We start from the raw sequence: 26,716 nt of genomic DNA, 5'->3' as shown, positions 1-26,716 counted from the left end.
TTTCATCATTTCAACCCTATATTTATGAGAAACGAGATACAGATGACAAGCCTTTATGACCCGAACTCAGAGAAGATCAAGAAGTTAAACACAGAAAACCAACTATAATGTAAAAGGCATTGTATTATAAAATTTTAAGTCTCTTCTTCAAACCTGCATATCATGGAAATCCCTTCCAGCATGTGGATTAGCTTCAAATAGTGAATGCAGATATAGATGTAAAAAGTATCTGGAGTCACACTTATTCCCTGCAGCTAAAAGTTGCGAAACAACTTCAGGTGGAGTAATTAACTCCCTGTGCTGGATCAGCAATGGAACTGCGCGTTTGCAATCTAATGTCATCAGTTGAACAACCTGAAAATACATAGGCAATAGAACAAAGAGTCGTGTTAAACAAATCAGATTCAACAAATACTTCAAATATGAACAACTTGGAAGAATGAAAAATATTATGAGTTTTCAATTGTCATGATATTGAGAATTCTTTAGATATAGATATGACTTTGTTCTACTGATAATGAAAATATCAGTAAAACCACTCCAAAAGAACCATATAGCTTCACTAATACTTTCAACTGAACTGATAAAAATCATACCTTTTCACAAATTACTTCATGTAAGTCATGATTTTCGATGAATTCAAATATATCAGGCTTCATAAGCTGAAAAGCAAGGCAATAAAAACAATGATAAGAAGAAGGAATTCAAAACAGGGAATATAGCGACAACTTGCTTTCTCAAAGAACATCTTATGTGCTCATTTCATGGAGTATAACTATTTCTAGTGACAGCTACATTTGTGCATGAATCTGCATGTAGAGCACTTACATCCGCATACAGTATGAAAGCTTTCTCATACTGTGAATCAATTACATATAACTCCGCCAGTGCCTAACATGGTAAAGAAACACATAATTAATAAGATACAATATAAACAAAACTCATAACAAACATGACAAATAAAATGATTAAGACTGACCTCTTTGAACGCATCAGTCATGGATGAAGTATTAAGCGGAGGTTCTATGGCAGAGATAACATTCAATGCAGAATAAATTACAGGTGGCCAAGATTTAACAGTTGCTAAGAGATCCTTGTGGAAAGATGGATTTTTTGCCAGAGCTACAAGAACATCCTGTAGCTTAAGAAATAACTTAGAACTTGTTCTCAAATTGGGACACTAAAAAGGGGACATAAAGATTCAAATATAAGTTTGTAGGAAATACTGTAGCTTGCAAACCTCATAAGCAGTATCACGTAACCTCGGGTTTTCTGTTGGTATATACGAAACCAGTACCGGAAGCTGGCGGAGATGAGTAAAGTTGAAAACCCATCTGTGAAAAAAACCGACTTCTAGTAATTCAAAATATTTTTACAGCAGAGTATATATTACATAATAGTTGGTACCTCTCCCATGCTGAAGCAGATCCTCGTAACAATTTCGGACATAAAGACGCGGCTTCCGCATATTTCCTTTCCACAATCAAATGGTCAAGGTATCTCGACCCCACCTATAATAGAACAATATCGGAACACTACTGAATATACTACACTAGCAAATGCAACTAAAACTGAAAATAGGTAATATATTTGGCTATTTTACATTCTCCAACAAAAAATAAAATTTAAAACTTCAAAAATTGAAAAGTAATCACATAATCACGAAATGGCAACATCATGATTAAAAGATAGATTGACCAGAAGAAGCTGGAAGCCAGAACTACAAAAGGACTATTTAATCAATTATAATGGACTAACAAACTATCAGGCAAAAATTGAAGGCAAAAAATTAAAAACAAACAAAAATTGCAACCGGGCTTCCATTGAACTGCAACATTATGGTTACAGGAAACATTGACAAGAAGGAAATCGGGAAACAAAAAGAGGATAGTATCTAGAAGCACAGAAACAGGTTAAATTTGACTATGACAACATATTCAACACACAAATAAAAACTTGGTGTGAAACTTTCAAGCAACACCAACATGCTAAACTTTGTAAAATTTAAGCTACTTAACAAAGCCTTGTCCCAACTATTAGAGTTAGCGATATGAACCCTGTTCAGCCAAAAAATAGGCTTGGCAAAACCTTGACCCAAACCATTAACTCTAGACAGTATGAACCGTAAAACTCTTATTTAAAAATCATCTCCTTTTCCCGTAGTGTAAATGTTATTTCAGTACTTGTTCCTGCCACTCATGAAATATATATGATGGATGACAAGGCATAACCCAAGAGCTAGTCACATATGAAGAGGAAAAGAAAGATAGAATTAGGGATGTTAGTGAATTAGGGTTTTATTTATGCTTATGGTTATATTTAGTAATGTTTTAATTTTAAGGACATTTTAGTATTTTATTATTTACGGTTTTGTTATGATTTTGCCTTATAAAGGCTCCTTTGTAATCAAACAATTCAGTTTTGGAGATTATTGATTATTGCTCTCCCTCAGTTCTTTCTGTATGTTTTGTTCCTTCTCCCATTCCTGTTTCTCAACCATTCATGCTGCGTTTGGTGTGCAGGAATGGAATGCCCATTCCAACCATTCCTTTGTTTGGTATGCAATTTAAAGTGGGAATGACCATTCAATTAGAATGAAAATCCATTTCACAACTAAACCTATGGAATGACCATTCCATTCCCAAGTAAATTTTTTTTTGAAAAATCAACTTCTCAAAAAACCCTCATGTTCCAAGTCCAAAAATCACCACCATCTTCCACCACAACCACCCCCATCTTTCACCACCACCACCAACTTTCACCGCCTTCCACCGCTTTCCACTACCGCCACCACCTTTCACCACTGACACCGCCTTTCTTTGCCCCAACCATCGCTGCTGCCACCGCCTTTCACCACCGTTACCGTGACCACCTTCCACCACCACCACTACTGCATTCCACCACCATTGCCGCCATCACCTTTCACCACCTTCCACCACAGCCACCGCCTTCCACCACTACTACCTTTCACCAACATCGCTGCTGCCACCGCCACTGCCTTCCACCACCGGCTTTCACCACCACCGCCGCCACTGCCTTCCACCACCACAACCGTCATCGCCTTCCATCACCACCAGCGCTACCGCCTTCCACCACGCAACCTCCACTGCCTTCCACCACCACCACATTCACCTCCATTGGCTTCCACCATCGTCACCTACACCACTATCTCCTTCCACCACTACCATCTTACCATCACCTTCTACCACTACTGCCTTTCATCAACACCGCCGCCTTTCAACACGACCACCTACACCACTACCGCTTTCCACCTCCACCACCATCCACCACCGCTACTACCACCATTTATTTTTAAAAAATTCTAGAAGAATGTCATTTTGTTAATTTAATCTATTTTTTACTAACAGGGATATTTTGGAGAACTCAATTTGAAAATTATTTCATTCTAAATTTAAAATTGGTCCAACCAAACACTAGAATGGTTATTATCATTCCATTCCTATAAATTTCATGTTTACAACCAAACAAGATAATGAGAATGGCCATTCCATTCCATTCCCATTCTCATTCCATTCCCACTTGCATTCTATTTCATTCCTGCACACCAAACGCTTCTGTATGTTTTGTTCCTTCTCCCATTCCTGTTTCTCAACCAGTCAGTCTATCCTGCCTATCTATTCATTCTGTTCTCAGCCCCCCCTCCCCTCCTCTCCTCTTTTGTCTGTTTTCTCATCCCCGTCTTCTAGTCTACTTCTTCTATTTTCTCAATTAAATTTACTGCAATGCCTTGATTGCAAACTAGCTCCAATCTAGGATCAATAAGAACAAAGATTGCAGTGTCTAAAAAATAAGTAAACATTTTTCAAAATCTTCTTAATTAATTGGACTGCGAAATTGTTAGACCACCTGTCAAAATTCTGATCACTAGAATCACATTAGCCTCTTGAAGATCCTCCATGCCAAAATTTCAACTTCAGAATTTTATAGGCAGCTAATGATGCCAGAAATCATGTGGAATCTATTGAAGATGCCTTTTTATGCAGCTGCAATAATTGCCTTTTCAAAATTATCATGCCTCTATTAAGGAGCTTTAGAAGAAATTAGTATCATCAATAAAAATGATAACATAGCAATTTTTTTTTTTTCTTTCACGAGAATAATTTGCTCATTTCAAATATGTCAATATGGATCAAATCCATGAGATTATTGTCCTTTAATAGTTGTGAAAAACTGTTTAATATCACATGCTGCATAAAATGCATTGATCCACATGAGCCTTATCTCACTATTTGATTATCCATTGGCTATCCCTCGAATTAATGGTCATAGATTCATGTAATCGTGTTTATAAAATATCATGAATCAAAAAACTTAGCAAGGGAAGCATTTCATAAATGTAAACATACCATTAATGGAGTAGCTCATTTTGACAAATATATCACTTTTGGACGAAGAAGTGATAAATTCAAAACACAATGTAACTTTCAAGAAATAAGCATAAGTATATTCAAAATGAGCATCAATAATGTAATTGATAAGGTAGCATTTTCCACCAACATACTCGGTCCATTTTAAAATATCAATGGGGATCAGTTCTAAGATACCACTCTTCTTTCAACAGATATGAAAGACCAGTAAAAATTTTTATATGCTACCTATAATGCCTTGATCCATATGGGTTTTACCATAACCTTTCGATCAGCCCCTGACAGATCCTTCTATAAAATATGTATGTTCATGAAGGTTAAACTTCTCATCATGAACATGTGTATTTATCTCTGTCCGATCAACTGAAAATATAAAACTCACACACTCAAACTCAATAGTTTGAAAAACACTTTTTCAATCTCTTTTTCTCACTCTTATTTTGTTTTGAGTGTGTATATTGTAGTATTTGCAGGCCTACTATTTATACTAGTAGAAGTGGGGATGTAATTAACTTAGTATTGATGAAGCGATACTTAATTTCCACATAAATAGCATATTAGTTAAGGTGCTTTAATAGATCAGGTGTAACTAAAACTTTATTAAGAATTCAGTAAAACTTCACTTAAAACTTCATTAAAACTCCAGGTGGAGTTGTAGTAATTTAATTGCTAATTAATTTGAAACAACTCTAACACATGTTTTGTACATTTCTCAAATGTATGGAAAAAGTTTGTCAAATCATCATTGACAAAGGAAGTCCGATAAATGCAATGTCTAAATCAGGTGTTTTTAGAATGAGGCTTCAACCCGAGCCTCATCCGCAACCATATAAGATAGCCTGGATAAATGGGACTTCCTTGATAGTCATAGAGAGATGTCTAGTTCCTATTCAAATGGGTGACTATTTTGATGGCATATGGTGTGACATCCTATCTACAGAGGTAGCCCATGTAATACTTGGTTGCCCTCGGATTAACAATGTTGGTGCGATCCATTCTACTACAGAGTAGAGACAATAATCATGTCTTCAAGTGCAATGGTAAAACTATCAGGTTAAACCCTGCAAAACCAACAAAGCCATTAGGAAGGGAATCTAGAGCACCAAATAGGACTTCTCCTCAGCCTTGACGAAATCATGTTAGCAAAAGATATGGCAAAAGAAGTTGTCTACGTTCCATTTGGAGATGTGATCAAGTCTCAACCACCTGAATCTAGTGTCCCACATCATCCCATTCTATATAATCATGTAGAGTATGTTAGAATTCACGACTCGCACACTACTATTATTTCAGATAGGGACGTTAAATATGCAAGCTATTTTTGGAAAACACTTTGGACATTTATGGGCACCAATTTGAAATCTTTCTCCGCATATTGTCCTCAAAACTAAAAGAAAAATTAAAATTGTTGAGCAAAGTCTAGGAAAGTTGATTCAGTGTCTCGTGGGAGCACATGTAGATATTGGGAACTCATTGTTGCCTCTTATGGAGTATGTCTATCTTTGTTTGGTCAATTGGTCATCTAACAAATGTCCTAAGATTATATATGATTGTCTTCTTCGTAAGTCCATTAACCTTAAACCTATGTCTTCATATGCTTGTTCATTTAAAATTTCTGAATCCTTTGTTGAGTATGTTCATGAGCTTCATGCCGATATAAGACGGCAAATAATTTTGAATAATAAAAATTATAAATTTATTGCATATGCTCATCATAGGAATCATGAATTCTTGGTAGGAGATTATCTTATAATTTGTGCACCACAACCACCTTATCCTTATAACTCCTTCAATGCATTGGAAGCCCAAGGCATTCAACATTTCCACATCACTTATAAGTCTGGACCTAATGCATATTTATTTGACTTGTCAACAGATACTAGTATTAGTCCAATTTTTCATGTGGAGTATCTAATGCCTAACCGAGGTACCTTTGAGCCTCTTGTGTTGTTAGCTTGTGCTTCTACGGGTGGCATTATTTTTTCTGCAGCAGTAGCACTTGTCATCCCATTATGTCAGCTATGGCATTTGAATTAGCTTAAGGATGTTATCGACCGTCAGAGTGATTCACGATGGATGTGTTATCCAACTTCAAATGTCACATGCACTCCCGATGAGTTTTGCCATGTTGATCCGAGTTTTTTAGAGCAGTACTTTCCGCTTTACTCTTTGGAGAAAAGTTCTTCTCAGGTGAGGAGAATTGATGGAGAACAAGGTATAACCCAAGAGCTAGAACCACATATGACCCGCACTTATCATTGGAGAAGAGGAAAAGAAAGATATAATTAGGGATTTTAGTGAATTAGGGTTTTATTTATGTTTATGGTTATTTTTAGTAATGTTTTAATTTTAAGGACATCATTAAAGATTTAATGGAGGAATCAGTGGAGGAAAATCTTTCAGTAATTGATGTTGTTTCCTATTGTATTGTGTATGAATTGAGAGAGTATTATAAAAGTGATGTAGCCCTTTGGACCCTTTGGGCCATGGATGGAGGCCCTAGTGGCTAAACAACGTAATATCTGTGTTTTTCTCGTTTAATTCATCTCTTCGCTTCCGTTTTATGCTATACAATAGACATGTTAGTATTTTATTATTTAAGGTTCTGTTACGATTTTGCCTATATAAAGGCTCCTTTGTAATCAAACAATTCGATTTTGGAGATTATTGATTATTGCTTTCCCTCAGTTCTTTCTGTGTGTTCTGTTCCTTCTCCCATTTTTGTTCGTGCTTTTCACAACCATTCAGTCTATCATGTCTATCTATTCACTCTATTCTCACCCCCCCTTCGTCTGTTTTCTCATCCCCTTCTTCTAGTCTACTTCTTCTTCTATTTTCTCATCACTTTCTTTCTGGTTACTACTTGTCCTGCGTCAATATATGTACAAATAAAATGGATGCTTCATGGTTATAATTTTAGGTACTTTTTCGCGACCATTGGCAAAACTGATACTTCACATAGAAGTGACTTCCAACAAGAAAAGAAGAGAAGAGAGAGAGACCATGTTACATTGTTGCCATAAAAATAGGTTACCAGCAAATGCAATCACAAACCTTAGGTTCTAGGATGAATTGCTGAATAGTTAAGTCAGGTAATTGCTGTTCTACATCTTATGTTAATACTTAACACCAAGGTAATGAAACATTAAAAAAACTATAGAGATATAAAATCATGAAAAATTGTAATGAAATAATCATCAGTCAGCCAATGCCCAATGGAGCATTTTTTTTTCCTTCTTTCTTCTCTCTACCAGCCTTGAAACCTTGCCTTGAAGCTTGGGAGTTAAGACCCAATGCCACCAAGACAAAGGTAGACGGGTGCCAATGAGGCACATTCTTTAGCGAGAGGAGGGCTAAGATACTTCAACTCTTTAGAGGGCACTAAAACTTAAAACCCTCGGGCTTTTTAATTTAGCAGGTTTGGTTTTATTACAAATATACTACAAGCTAAATGTTTTTCTTTTCTTTTTTGTTTTTCTTTTTTTTTTTTTCTTTTTTTTTTCTTCTCTTTGTCTCCATGGACAATACCTCGTCCTTCCTTTACATTCTCCCTTTTCTTATTTCAATATGATTCTCAGTTGCGCACATAAAGAAGCAAAAAAGCATCAGAGAAAATTACATCGGAGAAAATTATAAGTGAGGATGGCCGAACCAAAATGTTATAACAATTGTTGGAATATGATTTGCTGAGTATTTATATCAATATATTTTCTTTAGGAAGTAATACAATCTTCATCATCATCCTTGCCTTAGTCCCCATAAGGTCAGCCACGTGAATTCTCTTTTTCCATTCTTTTCTATTACAACTCATATCTCCTACAAAATTTAACATTTTGAAAACATTTATAGTAATTTCATCACATGTTATTTTCTAATAATTTAGTACCATCAATAATTTTATATAGGATGTAACACCACCAAGAATAAATAAAATAAACAAAAATGGAACAAAAATACCTCGTCAAGAAGCTCCTTTCGCCCCTGTCCAGCTTCAACAGCTGCTAAAGCTTTCTCATGCCATCCATGTTGAAGAAGCCAAGAAATATGATCTTCTGCATCCCTAACAATCAAAAACACTTCAAATTTACAAATAACATAAACTTACAATCTTTCAACTTATACAGTGTAAGGCAGCAAAACTATCGAAGAAAAATAAAAAATGCACTTCAATTCTCGTAACCTTAGCATAACACAAATTGATATCAATTTTTAGGCCATCCACTCACTTTAAATCAATATACACCTGAATTCATTAAACTCGTCAAATAATGGAAAAATACTACTTCATTGTATAATTAGTATAATAATTTTCTAACTCTTAAAAAAATAATTCACCATTAAAGCAGCAGTTTTATTTAGTTCGATTTAATAAATTAATAAAAATAAAATCGATAATTCATACAAGCAATTTGTAGATGATAATGTTTTATCTTATATAATTATCAAAAAGAGTTTCAAATAGAAGAGGGTGGGCCTCGGCACAATGGTAAGGTTGCTGCTTTGTGACCCGGAGGTCATAAGTTCGAAACACAGAAACAACCTCTCTGCATGCGAAGGTAAGGCTGTGTACATCTGACCCTTCTCAGACCCTGCAATAGAGGCAATGACGGGTACCTTGTGCACTGGGTTTGCCCTTCTTTTCTTTTTTTTTTTCTTTAGTTTCAAATAGAAACATGAACTAGAATTAAACCAGAGGTTTTTATTTCATTGTCTGTACATAAAATCAAAAAATGATGATTCCTACGAGCAATTTGCAGATAATAACCTCTTAGTTTGTATCATTATAAAAATATATATATATAAAAAAATAAATAAATAAAGGTTCCAAGAAGTATAAAAACTAGAAACTTTACAGTTGAAACAACCTTTTTTAATATTGTTCACATACGAAGACATGAAATATACGTAACATACATATATATATATATATATAATATATTGATAAGTAAATTTCAGTAAAAAGCGCTCGCAAGAGGAATGACCAAAACTGCACAAGAACACACAAAAGGCCCACTATTCTCTCAAACCATCCACAAAACCTACACCATCCTCTATAAATTTACAATACCACCTCTTTGCCCCAAAAATAAAAAGCGCTCGCATGAGGAACGACCGAAACTGAAAAAGAACACACGAAAGGCCCACCATACTCTCAAACCATCCACAAAACCTACACCATCCTCTATAAATTTACAATACCACCTCTTTACCCCAAAAAAATTGAGAACTCAAGATGGAGTGTTTTAACACCCAATAGAAGCTTCCTCTCCTTCAAAGGATCTCCTATTCCTCTCGTACCACAAAGTCCACCACAAGCATAGGGGGCTTCCCTCCAAACATCTCAAACTTAACTTCCCACAAGTATAGGGGGTTGAGAAGGTTTACAACCATGTGAGTAGGGATTTTTTGCTATACATGCTAGAGAGGATAGGCTTTGGAGAGAGGTGGAGGAGATGGATCTAGTGTTGCATTTCCACCAAGAGATTCTCAGTGTTGGTGAATGGAGTGCCTTACAGTTTCTTTGGCAGCTCACGAGGGCTGCAGCAAAGGGACCTATTGTTCCTTTTTGTTCATCATTGTGATTGAGGCATTTAGCATATTGATGAAGAGGGTTGCGGATCTGGGATACTTTTTTATTTATTTTATAAATAAGCAATTTATTAAAAGTGTTCAAAAGGGGAACGCGTCCCTACAAGACCACAAAAGCCTAGGTACCCTCAGGCACCAGGGAAGCCAAAAACTCAACAGTTTCCTCAGCAAAGGAAAAAAGTCTACCTGAACCTCCAAAAAAAGAGAGAGCTAATAACAGAAGATTTGAGAACAATGACCGAAGATTACTCTCCTTCAAAGGATCTTCTATACCGCTCCCTCCACAGACACCACCAAAGACACACGGGCGCCATCCTCCAAAACCCTCTTACTTGTGCTCCCGCCCAACCCCCTCTCCAGGTGTCCATCAGACCTCTTGTAGATCTAGGCATGACCCAGTAAACTCCAAATAGACCTAATAAAAGATTCCAACATTCAACCGCCACTGGACAATGCAAAAGAAGATGGTCAACCGACTCGCCATTACACTTCGGATCTGGGATACTTTAGAGTGCAGGTATTCCTCTAGTCCGATGGAGATTTCTCATCTTCTTTTCCCTGAAGACGTGATTGTTTTCTGTGAGGCAGATAAGGCCCAGTTAAGGTCTCTTCGTTTTGTCCAAGTGTGTTTTCAGGCTGTGTTAGGTGTAAAGGCCAATCTTAGGAAGAGTGTCGTTGTTCCGGTAGGGGAGGTGGGGGAGATAACTCCAATAGCAGATATTTTAAGGTGTGGGGTCAGATTCTTTATATTTCTAATGTAGTAGAAAGCGATCAAAAGCGGATCACATCTCAAGAGAACTACACAAGGCCAAATGGGGCCTCTAAACTCTCAAAGAGTCCAAAAAATCAACTATCTCTTTTAAAGATTTATAGTTTCTCCTTACAACCCAATAAAAAAAGAGTGGTAATAATGGAGAATTTCAGCACATGAATAGGAGTTTCCTTTCATTCGAAGGATCTCCTATTTATTTCAAGCCATAAACACCACCAAACGCACAAAGGCGTAGACCTCCAAATGTCCCAAACTTGACCCCATTATACACCCTTTCCAAGCCTGGATAAAACCTCTAGAAGACCTAGGCATAACCCACTGAACAGTCTGAACCCCAAATAATCTGAACCACAAGTCCCAACAATCCCTAGCCACATAAAAATGTAAAAGGAGGTGATCAACCGTCTCCTTATCTCTAAGGCACATGCAGCAACAATTGACTACGATTTGATTTCTTCACTTCAAATTATCCTGAGTCAAAATCTTTCCCAGGACAGCAGTCCACGCAAAGAAAGACACCTTTAAAGGGGCTTTGGACCACCAAACTGTCTTCCATGGAAACACAGCCCTTGGCATCTCACTCAGACAGCTAAAGAAAGTCCAAGCAGAAAAATGCCCCTGAGATGAAGGAACCCAACTCCAGGAATCAGAAACTCCACCAATAATCTCCCGACGATACAACAAGTCCAACAAACTACAGGCATCCTCAATCTCCCAGTCCTGAAGGTGCCTTCTGAAACGAACATCCCAAGACGATCTTCCACTATCAAGGCGATAACAATCAACCAACATGGCATGTCTATCCGTGGAAATCCTGAAGAGACGGGAGAAGGTGAGAGCTCGAGAGTGATCCCCACACCAAACATCCTCCCAAAAACGAATCCTCCTTCCATCCCTGAGTCAAAATCTAATGTGTTTAGAAAAATCATCACACCCTTTCCGAATGGATTTTCGAACCCCAACGCCGCTTGGAGAGCGTACCTCAAAGGAAGTCCAACCTCCACTCCCTTCCCCAAAATGACTCGTAACCACCCTTCTCCATAGCCTGTGCCATTCCATCCCAAAATGCCAAGGCCACATCCCCAAGAAAGCCTTGCTGAAGGGATCCAATCTTTTAATACCCAAACCACCACACCCTTAAAAAAAAAAAAAAAAATTCATCGCTACAACCTCTCAATCCTCTCCACCACAGAAGAGGGAATTTTGAAAAGAGAGGAAATAAGTAGGAAGACTTGACAATGTGCTTTTCATTAAAGTGACCCTTCCACCCTTTGAAAGATACTGCTTTTTCCATCCCGCCATCCGCCTCTTAAACCTCTCCACTATAGGATCCCAACATCCCACCCTACTTGAACACGATCCAAGAGGCAAGCCCAAATAGGAAATAGGAAATGACCAATGCAACAACCAAGGCATTCAGCTAACGCAGCAATATCAGATACCTCCCCAACCGGCACCAAAACACTCTTCCCCACATTAACTTTCAGGACAGAGACAACTTGGAACCAAATCAAGACACATCTCAAGAATCTAATCTAGGACACCTCCGCATCACAAAAAACTAAAGTGTCATCAGCTAACGTCAAAGGAAAAACCACCAACTGACTAGTCGTATCCCTCCCCACACTAAATCCTCTCGTAAATCCTAGCTCCACCGCCCTCCTCATCAATCTAGAGAGCGCCTCCATCACAATAAGGAAGAGAAAGGGAGAAAGCGGATCCCACTACCTCAAACCCCTCGAGTTTTGAAAGAACCCCGTAGGGGCTCCAGTCACAAGGACCGAAAAACGCAAACTCAATCCATTTCCTACATTTTTCACTAAGCCCCATCCTCTCCAACAAAGAGAGAAGGAAACTCCAAGGTCATAGTGTCATACACCTTTTCAATGTCCAACTTGCATAGAACATCTACAGCCCCGCTACTCAATCTGAAATCCACATATTCGCCTGCGATAAGCACCGAATCGAGAAACTAGCGGCCTCCAACAAAGGCATTTTGGGAATCATAAATAAGTTTATAAATGCTTCCAACCAAACTGATAGAATGAAACCCCCCTTCTTTTTCTTTGGAATGAGAGCAATAAAAAGTAGCATTAAGACTTTTCTCAAACCGCCCATGGGCATGAAAAGTGCCCATCACCTCCCAGCTCTCAAGGAGAAAACGCATGGAAAAACCATCTCGACCCGGGGCTTTATCCCCATTGCAACTCTTCAAAGCCTTCAACACTTCCTCTTCCGAGAAAGGCTCCTCCAAACCGATGCAATCCTCGCCGAAAATAGTGTCAAACTGAAGCCCCCCAAGGAAAGGTCTCCAGCAAGAGGTTTCTGTGAACAACTTCTGATAATAATCAGCAATCGTCTTACAAACCTCCTTATCTTTGCACGACAGCTCCCCTTCCACCCGCATCCTCCCAATATGATTACTCCTTCTATGAGCGTTGGCAAGTCTATGAAAAAACTTCGTATTTTTATCACCCTTTTTAAGCCACAAGGCTCTAGACTTCTGCCTCCACGGGATCTCTTCCATAATAGCAATCTCAGCAATTTCAGCTTGGCACTCCAGCCTCCTACTTCTCAAGGACTCCTCTAGGTTTCCCTGCCCCTCCTTAAAATCAATCTCTGCAATCTCGAAGAAAGCTCGGTTCTTCCTCCATTCCAAATTCCCGAAGACCTCTTTGTTCCATTTCTTGATGTCTTCCTTTAAGAACCTTAATTTTCCGGCAAGGATATGACTTGGAGTGCCAACCAGCCTATACCCCTCCCACCAAGAGCAGACCCTGTCACTGAAACCCTCAGCACACAGCCACATATTCTCAAATCTGAAGAGTGAGCTTCTACTCCGCATCCCTCCACAGTCCAAAACTAAAAGAATATGATCTGAGGTAAGTCGAGCCAAAGCCAGAGCCACCTGAATCACATCAGGAAACTTCTCCTCCCAATCCCTGGATACAAGGAATCTATCCAAGCGAGAGAGGGAGTAGGAGACCATTTGCCACTGACCAAGTGAATGTTGCTCCCTCTAAAGGAAAATCAATCAACTGGAACTCATCAATAAAGCCTTTACTTATCAAAAAAAAAATAACAATAAAGCCTAAAAACTGCTCCATTTCCGAAGTCCACTGACCCCCCGTCGACCTCTCTAAGGGAGAACGCACCACATTGAAGTCCCGTCCAACACACTGAGGCAAAAACCATCTCCTTCTTAGATAGCCGAGCTCTTCCCAAAACAAGTGACGAACATTATCCTCTGTTGGGCCATAGACACCTAAAAAGACCCACCGGAAGCCATCCTCCTCCAAAGAGAAAACACACGACAAAGAGAACCGTCCTGCCCAAGAATCCACCATAGAAACCCATCTACTATCCCACAAAACAAAAACACCCCCCCAAAGTGCCGATAGCATCCAAAGCCTTCCATTTCACAAATCTCCCACCCCAAAGGCTTTTAGAAATCCAACCAACACCAAAGCAAGTTTGGATTCCTGCAAGCATACCACATGCACTCCCCATTTACGAATAGACAACTTTACCAACTTCCTCTTGTCCGAATCATTAAATACCCGAACATTCCATGATAAAATGTGTAGCTTCATAGAGAAACAATTGAAGTCTCTTTCCCTCTCCTCTTCCCTCTCCCGCTTTCCCTAGACTGCAACGACCCACTCCACCACATAGTATAATATTGTCCGCTTTGGGCCTAAGCCCGCACAGTTTTGCTCTTGGGTTTTACCCCAAAAGGCCTCATACCAATTGGAAATAACACCACCATATATGAGCACTTCACCTTTCCCTTACCCAGGCGATGTGGGATTGTGCACTCGTAACTCGCCCAGTGTGGTAGTTTGCCAGTGCCTCACACCAGCCCACAAGGTCATCACTATCACCCCCCCTTTGGGGCCCAACGTCCTCGTTGGCCACATTTCTGGCTGGGTCAAGTTCTGATACCATTTGTAACAACCCACTCTATCACATGGTATAATATTGTCCGCTTTGGGCATGAACCCGCACGGTTTTGCTCTTGAGTTTTACCCTAAAAGGCCTCATATCAATTGAAGATAACACCACCACATAAAAGCACTTCTTTTTTCACTTACCCAAGCGATGTGGGATTGTACACCCGTAGCTTGCCCAATGTGGTAGCCTGCCTAGTGTGGTAGCCTGCCAATGCCTCACACCTGCCCACGGCACACCCACCCACAAGGTTGTCACATAGACCCTCCACTCTTCCCTTCATAATTGACAATCGTAAAGAGGTTTTGCATCTCCCTCAACCCTATTTCAGAAGGAAGTCTCCTCTTGCTTCCAGTTCCTCCCTTTTGTTGGCTTTTCAGGACCTCATGAAACATGCCCACAACCATGTCATTTTCTCCCTCAAAAGACACTCCCAGCAGAAGACCCACTTCCACACCCTTTTCCCTCACCCAATCTTCATCCGTACCTCCTCCTCCCTCAGCATCAGCAGTGAACACGCTCTCTCCCTCAGGACCCACAGCTGCTAAAGGAGCATACAGATCGTCCTCCGGAGGCTCACAACCATCCCAAGGAACAATACCCAGATCCCCTTCCATTGTCGCTCCCGAGTGCCCATCCCAGTAATAGCATGCAAATCATCTCATGAAAAGGACAAAATTGCCAAATGAAAAGGAATATCTTTCTTACTTCATATTAAGCAGCGACAAAATTGCCAAATGAAAAGGAATATCTTTCTTACTTCTTATTAGCAGCGAAAAATTACCAAATGAAAAAGTATCTTTCTTACTTCATAGATTGCATATGCATCAATGAAATATATTATCAATGGCAAATTCATGTGCTACAGAAGCTCATAAAACAGAATTCATTTTTACACTAACCTAGGTTTTGCAATAACTACATCCTTTGGGGATACAACATAGTATAATGGTTCATCACCAGCAGCCCACTGACCGCCTGCATAGCTGCTACCTGCATTAAAACACACGTGTTGTCACTGCTTGAATGTGAATTTTATATATGCAAGTACATTTTACCTGAGAATGGAGCATGAGCAAGGGAATAGTCATTTGCTTTGTAATGCTCAAAGCTGTGTACAGGAAGTGCATCTGTTGCAAGCTCATCATTATTCCATGTAACTACACGTACTTCCGGTCTATGAGCATTTCCCTGCTTAGAATAAATTCACACATATTAGAAATTATCACATTTTCTCACTATTCTGCAAAAAGTCACCGAGAGCATCTTGTCGCCTTCTACAAGAAAACAATTATAGGAAAAAGAAAAGGACAGTGTGCCATTAAGGTTTGTAGAAGAAATACTTGGAAAATATAATAGATCAAGATTCGTGCGGAACAAGATAGGTGATATGGAGCATGATAGAATGTTAGACAATCATGCAAGAAAGCAGGCCATATGCATAAAATGAACATTTGGTCAATTTTGCAAATTTTGAAGGAAAAAAAAAAAAAAAAAAAAAGGTGCCATTGTGCCAAAATTAATCCCATCCCAAAAAAGTAAAGGGGAGAGAGAGAAGGAAAAGCCCATATCCAATCATGAAGGATAAAAAGAAAAGATTTGTCTTAAGACAAAAAACAAAGCATTGAGGCAAAAAAATTCTGATTTTCAACCTGAAAATTACTCCAAAATTTAGAGAGTGTAAAGTCAGAAATACGTTTTTCCATGCTTCATTAAATGCTACTGAGGAAGACAATTACCTGGCGTGATGGAGCAGTTCTGCTAAATTCCTTCTCTCCGGCTTCTTCACCCGGAATATAAGCCAGAACAACCAAAGAATCACCAAAAGGAGCAATTCCTGAAATGAAATAGCTGGCTTGAAAAGATGCCACGATATCCACCTGGTTCATACCAGACACCTGACTATGTCTATATGTCCCATTGGCATCTTTACTCTGATTTGTTCTTATCGATGCAATTTTCACATACGTCCCCCAGCCAATGACCAAGAGAGTATCATCCTGAATGTGATGGAATGACAGTAAGTGATGGCAAGCATTTAACACTATTACCCCAGTGTTTTGGGATTTGTCAAAATAAATAGTATAACTCTGCTGTTGCAGTTCTTTTAGACTATCACTACAAGCCCACAGCAATTGCAGTGTCTCCATTCATGCATGCATATATCACAATAATCTGCTGATGTAAATGTTCAACTAACCTGCCAAACTAAGTGAGGGAGCAGAATCTCAGGGTGTGGACTTCCCCATGGTCTCTCAATAAATGTTACACGCTGATCGTTAGCGGCATCATAAATATTTACACCTGCACCATTAGCCCAAGCAATGAGACTTGTTCTCCACTTCACCGCATGAATTGGACCTTCACTTTTTTTTTGATAAGTATGAATTGAACCTTCACCAGAGTGCAGAACCTGGAAAGTAAGTAAATATTGTACTCAGGAACCAAAAAATCTACTAAGGATTTTTTACTCTGATCATTATAGCAATACAGGTACATATAAGAAACCTAGAACAACCTGGTCATGGTAGCCTATCCACTTCTTTGTGTTCAAATATAAATGACCTGCTAAACCGCCAGCAGCAAATCTTCTGGATGATTTTCTTGCATAATCTGGTTCCAGGGCAATGGCCTTCATCGGGTGATGATACTCAAATTTCATTCTCTCATCAGTAAAAAGACCGTTGATTACAACAGTGCCATCATCTGAACAGCTTCCAATGTATTCACCTTCTATGTCAAAGCAAAGATCATTGACGCAAGCAGTATGAGCAGAGAGTTCCTTAACCTGTAAAAAAGAAAATCAATTATTTTAAGCATCAATTTACTTTGTGAGAAATAACATTACTGGTTGAAATGGAACCAACTGTCAGCCTTAAGAATGATAAACACATAGCAAAACATTTGTTCTATTGCGCTAACAAAGTAGTTAAATGGTCTAAAGGCCAACATATGACCTCGGGGAAGCTCACAGGCAGTGTGATCATGCTACCCACCACTCAAATTTATTCAAAATTGGCCTCTCTATCAGCTGGATATTAAAAATGCCTTTTTACATGGAGATATTCAAAATTGGCCGATTAAAGAAAGCTATCTATGGATTAAACCAGTCTCCAAGGGCATGGTTTCATTGGTTTGACAAATTTAGTGATGTGGTGAGTAAATATGGATTGAAAAGAACTACATCATATCACTCCGTTTTTGTAAGACATTGCAAAAGTGGTATCATCATCCTAGCAGTTTATGTAGATGATATTGTTGTGACAAGGAATGATAAAAATAGTACAGAAACATTTTTTGAGCAAGCATTTTCATATGAAAGACTTGGGTCGATTATCCCTCTTTTGGCTCTGTCTTTGGCCTCTGTGTATTCTTGGGACGCGTTCCCCTTTTGAACACTTTCTATACTACTTTACTTATCAAAAAAAAAAATGAAAGAGGTATCAACATCTTAAAAAGGAATTTGCATATCCCAAAGGAAGTAAGTATGTGACTTATTAAGTGAGACACGATTGTTTGGAGCAAAACCAAATGATACTCCTATGAATTCAAATATAAAGTTTTAGTCCAGGTGAGGGAAATCTTCTTGACGATCCAGGTAGATATCGAAGACTTGTTGGAAAATTAATCTATTTGACTGTGACTAGACCAGACATAACTTTTGTTGTAGGGGTGGTAAGTCAATTTATGCAGCAAGTATGTGACTTATTAAGTGAGACACGATTGTTTGGAGCAAAACTGAATGATACTCCTACGAATTCAAATATGAAGTTGTAGTCCAGGTGAGGGAAATCTTCTTGACAATCCAGGTAGATATCGAAGACTTGTTGGAAAATTAATCTATTTGACTGTGACTAGACCAGACATAACTTTTGTTGTAGGGTTGGTAAGTCAATTTATGCAGCAACCTAGACAACCTCATTTGGATGCAATATATCGTGTTTTAAGATTCTTGAAAGGAGCTCCTGGTAGAGGGCTTGTCTTTAAGCTTTCTAAAAACATGGATATTGTTGGGTTCACAGATGCTGATGGGGCTGGAAGCCAAATGGATATAGGATGTCTATACCTGGGTGCTGCACATTTGTGAGAGGTAATTTGGTATCATGGAAAAGTAAGAAGCAAAAATGTAGTTGCTAGATCAAGTACAGAGGCAGAATATAGAACAAAGGCCCACACAGCTTGCAAGATGATGTGGGTAAAATCTCTTTTACAAGAGATGGTTTTTCCAATGACAAGCCTATGAGAATGATTTGTGATAATCAAGCTGCTATGTACATTTTTAGTAATCCGGTGTTTCATGAGAAAACTATACATATAGAGGTAGACTGTCACTTTTGAGAGATTTGGTGATGAGTAAAAGGATAGTCACTAGTTATGTAAGATCCAAAGATCAATTAGGAGATTTATTTACCAAGGCATTGGGAAAGTCTTAATTTTTGGAATTATGCAACAAGTTGGGAATGATAGATATATGCTCTAGCTTGAGGAGAAGTGTTGGGTAATATTGTAATTAGTCATAGAGTTGGGGCTTTCATGTAAATAGACAATATTTGTAGATATATATATATATATATATATATATATATATATATATATATATATTATTTAGGAGATCGGGGTGTTTTTCTAACAGGAAAGATTCCTGTGGTTGTTCCTGGTGCAAGCTCTCGCGTATTGAGAGAATACCTCAAAATCAATTGTTTTAATCAGTAACTTAACAAAAATAAAAGGGAAAATAATAATAATAATAATAAAAAAATCACAAATTTATACTTTTGTGTCCGAAGAACTTATTTTATAAATTCGGAAAGAAAAAAATAATAATAATAAAAAATCTTATTTTATCCCAATGAAAACAACACTATCTTTAATTTTTACATGACAGATTCATTTAGTCCAATGCTTTCTTTTTTCTTGTTTGTCGATTTTTTTGGTTGTAGGAATTAATTTGAATATTCTCAGGTTTCATGTTCTTAAGGGATCTCATGAAGTTCTATGCAGATGTCAGTACTTAACAAAACCACAAACCTCCTCTATTCTAGACCTGCACAAAACCACTAGGTTGCCCCGACAATGACTTAAGAAGATTGAGTCTTTAAACATTCTTAGCAACTTTTAGAGATTTGGGGCAAATACTCGTAGCACAAAACAGAGTCTGTCAATGGAGTATTTGTGTGTCCACCGAGTATGGATTTGGGTGCTCAAACTCTTGTGCATAAAATAAAATATGAAGGTGAAATGGAGTCAGTTGGGTGTATACTGCGCTACCAGTTTTAAAACGAAACAAGCACAGAAACAAAGTATGCAATGCTCAACAAATAAGAGTTTAGTGATAGAGAAATTGCAAACTCAAGACACCAAGTTTTACAGGGTCCGGCACCTGCCTACCTACATCCTTGCCTCCAGGAGCACCTCCTGAGGATTTCCAAATCACAATCTCACTTCTCTTTACCAGGCAGAGAAGAAAACGTTATAATCTCTTTTCCCAAGCTAAGAGAGAACCTTTACAATTGCTCCACAAGCAACCCTTGTTGAGTGAGCAGCACCCGAGACTTCCAGAAGGCCACACTGACCTTCAATCCAATCTTTCTCAAGATATTACAATATTCAGCTCATATAATGATGTCCCATTTTTGAACTGATAATACAATGAAAACCTCACTACAAGTTTTCTTTCAAAAGAAAGATAAACAATCAAGCACTCTTGTTCTGTAGAGTAATGGATGAAGCAAGTGATTTAAGCTCAACTTCTAATGTAAGATATCTAAAGACTTTTTATGATTTTCAATGAAGATTCAAAGTGCTGCGATTTCTTTTCGAAGGTTTTCCCTCAAATCTGTCTCTAGCTTTTTTGAAAAGATTTCACAAGAATGCCAAAAAAGCTTTTTCAATGAAGTTCACAATGGATAGCTATAGTGATAATAAATATGAGAGGGGAACCTTGTATATAGTCTCAGTCCAGATTCTAGATGTTAGAGAGCTTCAAGACTGTTTGGAAACAGGTGTAAATGGAGCGGGAGCGGGAGCGGGTGCGGGTGCGAGATCGGAAGGACGAAAGCGACAAAATCTAAAATTTGGTCAGAGCAGGAGTGCCTCAAGAGCGCTTGTAATCTTGTATGCTATTATATGTGTAAAATGTTTTCAATATTTGTGTGAAATAATATAAATGTAATTTCATAGCCACTAGAAATGTGTCTGAGCTATAAGTCATGGAGAACAATGGCAGAAATCTTTAAAGGTGTATAAAAGGCACAAAAAGGAGAATTTTAAGACTCGAGCTCGCATAGGTTAGATAATATGGGTCCACATGGAAGTTTTGAATAATTGGGAGCTTGGTCAACTTTTAGTTACTTTAATTATGCTATTAGATAAGTATTGATTACCTTAATTATGGGGTAATCCAAGGGTCAATTGATTGCCTCAATTATGGGGTAATCCTAGAGTCAAAAATTGATTACCTCATTTTTGGCGTGATTACTATTATTATGTTAGAGTAAAGTATTGATTGCCTCAATTAGGGGTAATGAGGTAATCGAAAGATCATAAGATGCTATAAAAGGGGTAGAATGTAATTTTGGTGAATCAGTGAATGAATAAATAAAAAAAATATCCTTTGAGATTTCTTTGTGCGTGATTCACAAATTTTGAGGGGGTGAGGCCTTCTCTAGGTGTGATACCTAGGCCCTGTTGAAGTGATTCCAATAGGTTATTGTTTTATGTTGGTGTGATGCCAATAGGATTTTTCTTATTTTCAAATCCTCTCTCTCTCTTTTGAACCATAATCTGTTTCTCTAACCATGATGGTGTGATGCCAATAGGCAACTCTTATTCTATTCTCCTTGATTTCCTACATTTCTACTATCAAAGCTCCAAATTTCAGCCCTAGTTCTTTGAACTTTCAACCTCTGAATTCTTTAAGTTCATAATAATTAAAATACAAAAATTATAGCATATTTTTTATTTGTAAAGAAATGCAACCTCAAAAATCTATATATTTATTCTAAATTCTTAAAGAAATATTGTTTAAATTTTTGTGCATGAAATGAATGCTTTAAAGAATTATAAAATAAACGTCTTAACTAAAATTAAAGTAAAACTAAAAAATTATGGGTATAATTTGTTTGTGAATGTATATATGTCTATACACACGCATTTAATATTTGTAGACTTAATAACGTAACAAAAGTGATCAATATAAAGGAAAGAACAACATGACAAGGATTTGTTATTCTTCTTTCGTATTATAGGTTTATTCTTAGTTCTGCATATTTCTAAATGTTTTTATTTAGTATTAGGTAAATTTTGGTAATTGCCTTCAATAATAAATAAGACATGAATGAGAAATCGTTTTGAATTCAAGGATTCAAAATTGAATTCGTGAATTGACAAAATTGAATTCATGAATTATGGAAGAATTTGCTCTAAGAGCGCCAATTTGCGTGTAGAGCGTGAAAGCGGCACCCGTTTGAAAGGATTGTGTGACTTAGGTTCCAACACAAGCGTCTGTTCTGCATTAGCAACCGTTTGGCTGGTCTAGCTTGAGAAACTGAGTTCCTAGCTGTAAGCCAGCTCGTTAAGGGGAAGACGTCCCTTGTGGTTTCCGTAGATGTCCCATGGCCTGTCCTGTGTACTTTTGATCTTATCCATCAGCACGGCCACGTCACAAGGATTAAGGAAGGCTTGTACAAACATGTAATGTTCCTTTTTTATGATAAGTAAAAATGTATTAGAAAGCGTTAAAAGGGGAACGCATCCCAAGAACTATACAAAAGCCAAAGCCAAAGAAGAGGGGTCTCAAGTGAAAAAAGAAGTAATGTTCCTTTTCCACTTTTTGTAGGTTCTTGAATTAAAGCATTCTGGCACTCAAAAATGAAATCAAGTGAATAACCTCCTAACCATTTCATTTTAAAATTCAACTTGAAAGCATGGGCTGATCTCTTTTTCTCTTATGGGACCTAGAGATTCAACAATATTCACTTCTTGAGTGATTAACTTACATATTGTAGTCAGACATCCACGTACAGTCAAGAAAAGCTTGGCCGTTAAAATCAAGTTTTGTCTTCAAGACCACTTTTAAGTCCCAAGTCTTAAGCCTGAATCATCATGCAACATACCATCACTTTACATTGATTCTAGCTCTCACCAACCACACAACCCCATGGTCTTGAACATCATCTTCAATATAGAGTTCCTTCACCATGTGCTTGATCCAATTTGTATGCTAGTGGGTACTTGAGCTTAAATAATTTCCTGAATTACATCACACTCAAGTGGACTATTATATTCTTACATAATCATTTATTATCGTCAAAATCACCAAGTTTCACTTGGTTTGAAACCTTGGGGACAACACACTATTTGAGGATAAAGTTCTAAGAACAACCAAGACATAGTTTTAATAATAAGAAGACTTGAAATGTAGTTTGATGCAAATTGCAAATGCCAACGATTATGACTACAGAAGTCTATGTATGTCCTAAATAACATTTCATATAAAAGAATATACTACTAATAAAAAAGCACCAGAGGCAGTGTGCCCTACGTACGCACAAACTACAAGGGGAGAAGCTGCTAAACTAGAATCCTTCCGTGTAGGATGAGTCTCCTAAGAACTACAAATAATAAACATTGTAAAAACACTGAGAGCACTAAAAGAAAAAGTGTCCAAATTAGTCATATAAACAAGAATCTCCATATCCTCAAACGTATGCCTATTTCACTCACTGCACATTCCACATATGATAAAATGGCCAATCTGCTAATCCTGACCAAATCTTGTCATAGAACAACAACAACAACAAAGAAGATCCTCCGTGGACTATTGTGTAATCCACTGTATTACACAGAAAGAAAGAAAGTTGTGCTACAACTCACACTAGCGGGAAGAATGTTTAAGGCAATTAATGGCTCTTCATTCTCCTTGTGCATGCAACACCAATTCTTATCATCTTACCTTAATTTCCAAATTATCCATCATCAAGATAGCCTCCCAAGGCCTATGTTACCCGGACTCGGGTACGGGTGTCGAACACGGGTGCGTGTCTAGGGGTCGGATTCGTCAATCTATCAATTTACAGGATACGTGGACACGGCTCAAAAGTGTCCAAATATTGGACACGAGTACTTGGACACTTTGGAAAGTTAAAAAAAAATTGGAAGATTTTTTTATGTTTGAGACATCAATCATAAAACTAAAAAAATAAATATATCAATTGTAATTTTTTATAAACATTTTATAATTATTACTTCCATTTGTTTGCCTCATTTGATTAGTGGCATGGCCATAGTCATATATATGCATTCCCGTGTTACTATTTGATGGGAACCTGTAATCAGAAATTTTAAGGGCTCCTTTTGGGCAAGTTTGGGATTGGGCTAATATGCCTCTGTATTGTCATCTTAGTCTTGACCTTTGGACCTATACAAGTCAAAGCACAATTAACAAGGAAGCCCAGCTCAACAATATAAACAATATGTATATCAGTCATAACTCCTAATAAAGGTAAAGTAACAGCTGTATACCACGCACAGCTATAGGTATTGCTTTCCAGCTGTAAGGCATTGAATTTTTTACTTTTATTAAAAGCCCATTATTGTCTGTATCTTTTCAGATCCAAATAAATAGGTAAATTGGTGGCATCATCCTGGCCATTAAAGGCTGGGTATTAACAATTGCATGAAACCACGCTCAGATAGGTACATGCAAAGTCAACGCGTGCGATTTCACAAACAAGAAGTCGTCTTCAACCTTTAGACCACCGATTTGAATCAGAGCCATTGTTGAACCAGGAAGCTTTGTATAGCTGCAGATCTAATAAATAAAACACCATTAAAAACCCTAATCGTCACAAGCATCAAGTTACACAGCCTTTTGTTTATTTTCGTCATCAGCCGTGTCCGGTTGAAGAACAGAGGGTCGGACACATATCCCATGTTGGTGTCCGTGTCGTGTCGTGTCGACATGGACACTTTAGCCGTCGTCGGCGAGTCCAGGTAACATAGCCCAAGGCACATGAGAGAGAGAGAGAGAGGGAGGAGGAGGGGGGGGGGGGGGGGGGGGGAGGGGAACACTTGAGAAGGCACTTTAGCCTTCAAATACCTTCGAGGAGAACTTGACCTCTCTCATTCACATAAAACCCTATAAAATAACCTCACTCTAAATAGACCATTATAAAGGTTCCACTTCAGAAAGTCCATCCAATCCTCATGCATATAAGAGCTATATAGTGCCCCTAAGAATGCATCCACCAGCTCCAACTCACTATTATGAAAAAATATGAAAAAGGTGTGGCCCCCACAACATTCTGATGATAAGACAAGAACCCCTCTGTCAGATGAAGTCTTAAATATTTGTTATAATGGTTTGCACATCTGATGGTCTGCAAAGTCAATAAAATTTCATGATAGAGATAATCAATTCTGTTATGTTACGCCCAGTATGGCCCTGCGTCCACTACACCATGTCCACGTTTGATTCGATGCTAAGTCCACGTCTTCGACTTATGGTTCATACAACTAGCGGTCAAATGCTCTACAAGACTATAAAGCCCTTCAAGCACTTCTTAAAGATAAAGATAACGTTGATGAGGAAGCTAAGTGCCCGTGACCGTGATAAACGCCAGAAACAAGTTTGGAGTGGAAAATTGCCAAAAGACTGGTATTTACAACTTTAAACACTAAAATACAATTTTTCCAAGTGAAATCCCTGAGAGTTAGTAAAAAATAAATATAAAAAATAATCAAAAAACAAATCCTCAAGCATATGAAAGAGCGAACAAACACAAGAAAGATTAGTTACTAATCAGCCATAGAGAGGAAAGGTTCTTTAGGTAAATCCATCAATCCACAAAATCGTCTACATACTAGTAGAAGATTTGCACCCCTGCTTGTCCCAAAATGGCGCAGCGCAATAGGAAAAGCGTCCAAGAGTTAAAAATAAGAATAGATCCAATATTCCTAAATAGACAACCATCGGCATTGATGTTTTAGTAAATTGAATTAGCATTTTTTTTTTTTTTTTTAAAGTAAAAATATATTAGAAAAACGTTCAAAAGGGGAACATGTTCCTAATACACAAAAATGAAAGAGCAAAAGCGAAACCTACGGACCAACAGAGTCCGATAGAACAAAAAAACCATCAATCGAGGAGCAAGCACTGCCTCTAACATAACAGAAAAGAGAGCGAAGAATAAGAGACTTAAGGCTTGCAAAAGACGATTCCTTCCCTTCAAAGTTTCTGTTATTTCGCTCTCTCTAAATACACCACCAAACACAGGGTGGGGCGACCCTCCAAAAATCACGAGCATAACCAGAAACAAGGCAGCTTCTCCGAGCGTTAATTAATTGGAAAGAGTGCTAAGGCATTACCCACTGAACGCCAAAAATACTGAATATAAGATTCCAACAATCAGATGTAAGAGGACAACGCAAAAGAAGTTGGTCCACGGACTCACTATCAGCTTTACAGAGACAGTACCAGTTAACAATGGTATTACCTCTCTTACGCAGATTATCTAATGTTAGAATTTTTCCCCAGGTAGCAATCCAAACAAAGAAGGCAACTCTAATAGGAGCTTTAGAGCGCCAAATACACTTCCATGGGAAATTATGTCCAATAAAATTACACAAACACAAGAACATAGATCGAACTTCGTATCTACCATGAAGAGAGGGGGTCCACAAAAGATCATCACAACCTCTGCCAACATCCTTCTGTCTATACAACAGGTCCAAAAAGACGCAAACTTCTGCTATCTCCCAATCCTGAAAAAAACGCCTAAAACGCACATCCCACGTAACTCCACTGTTATCAAGATGATAACAATCAATTACATAAGCATGCTTATTCTCGGCAATGCTAAAGAGACGAAGAAAGGAAAAAGACAACAACTGATCACCACACCATAAATCTTCCCAAAATCTTACATTCATACCATTATGAACCTTGAACCGAATATGGGTGGAAAACACATCCCAACCTTTCCGAATGAACTTCCAAACGCCAACACCCCCAGTA

At 38.1% G+C, this 26,716-nt stretch overlaps 1 protein-coding gene across 1 annotated transcript in view; it reads right to left on the bottom strand.

The window, feature by feature from the left end:
- LOC132286947 (vacuolar protein sorting-associated protein 41 homolog) overlaps positions 1–26,716 on the bottom strand; it is a 48,324-nt gene that overhangs the window by 17,420 nt on the left and 4,188 nt on the right. The window contains exons 2-13 of the mRNA XM_059789390.1: positions 17,219–17,488; positions 16,901–17,113; positions 16,440–16,700; positions 15,759–15,891; positions 15,603–15,693; positions 8,346–8,448; positions 1,408–1,511; positions 1,241–1,334; positions 980–1,135; positions 829–891; positions 597–662; positions 154–354 (exon numbers count right to left, since the gene is read on the bottom strand). Of these exons, the coding sequence (XP_059645373.1) occupies positions 154–354; positions 597–662; positions 829–891; positions 980–1,135; positions 1,241–1,334; positions 1,408–1,511; positions 8,346–8,448; positions 15,603–15,693; positions 15,759–15,891; positions 16,440–16,700; positions 16,901–17,113; positions 17,219–17,488 (1,755 nt within the window). The remainder of the gene's footprint in view (positions 1–153; positions 355–596; positions 663–828; positions 892–979; positions 1,136–1,240; positions 1,335–1,407; positions 1,512–8,345; positions 8,449–15,602; positions 15,694–15,758; positions 15,892–16,439; positions 16,701–16,900; positions 17,114–17,218; positions 17,489–26,716) is intronic.

This window comes from Cornus florida, unplaced genomic scaffold, assembly GCF_030987335.1.
Source record: "Cornus florida cultivar Cherokee Brave unplaced genomic scaffold, ASM3098733v1 CherokeeBrave_3.0.0_Hap2_Chr11, whole genome shotgun sequence".
NCBI classification, from domain to species: Eukaryota; Viridiplantae; Streptophyta; class Magnoliopsida; order Cornales; family Cornaceae; genus Cornus; species Cornus florida.
Note: the sequence above shows the minus strand (reverse complement) of the source record. Positions and strands in the feature narration are given on the sequence as shown.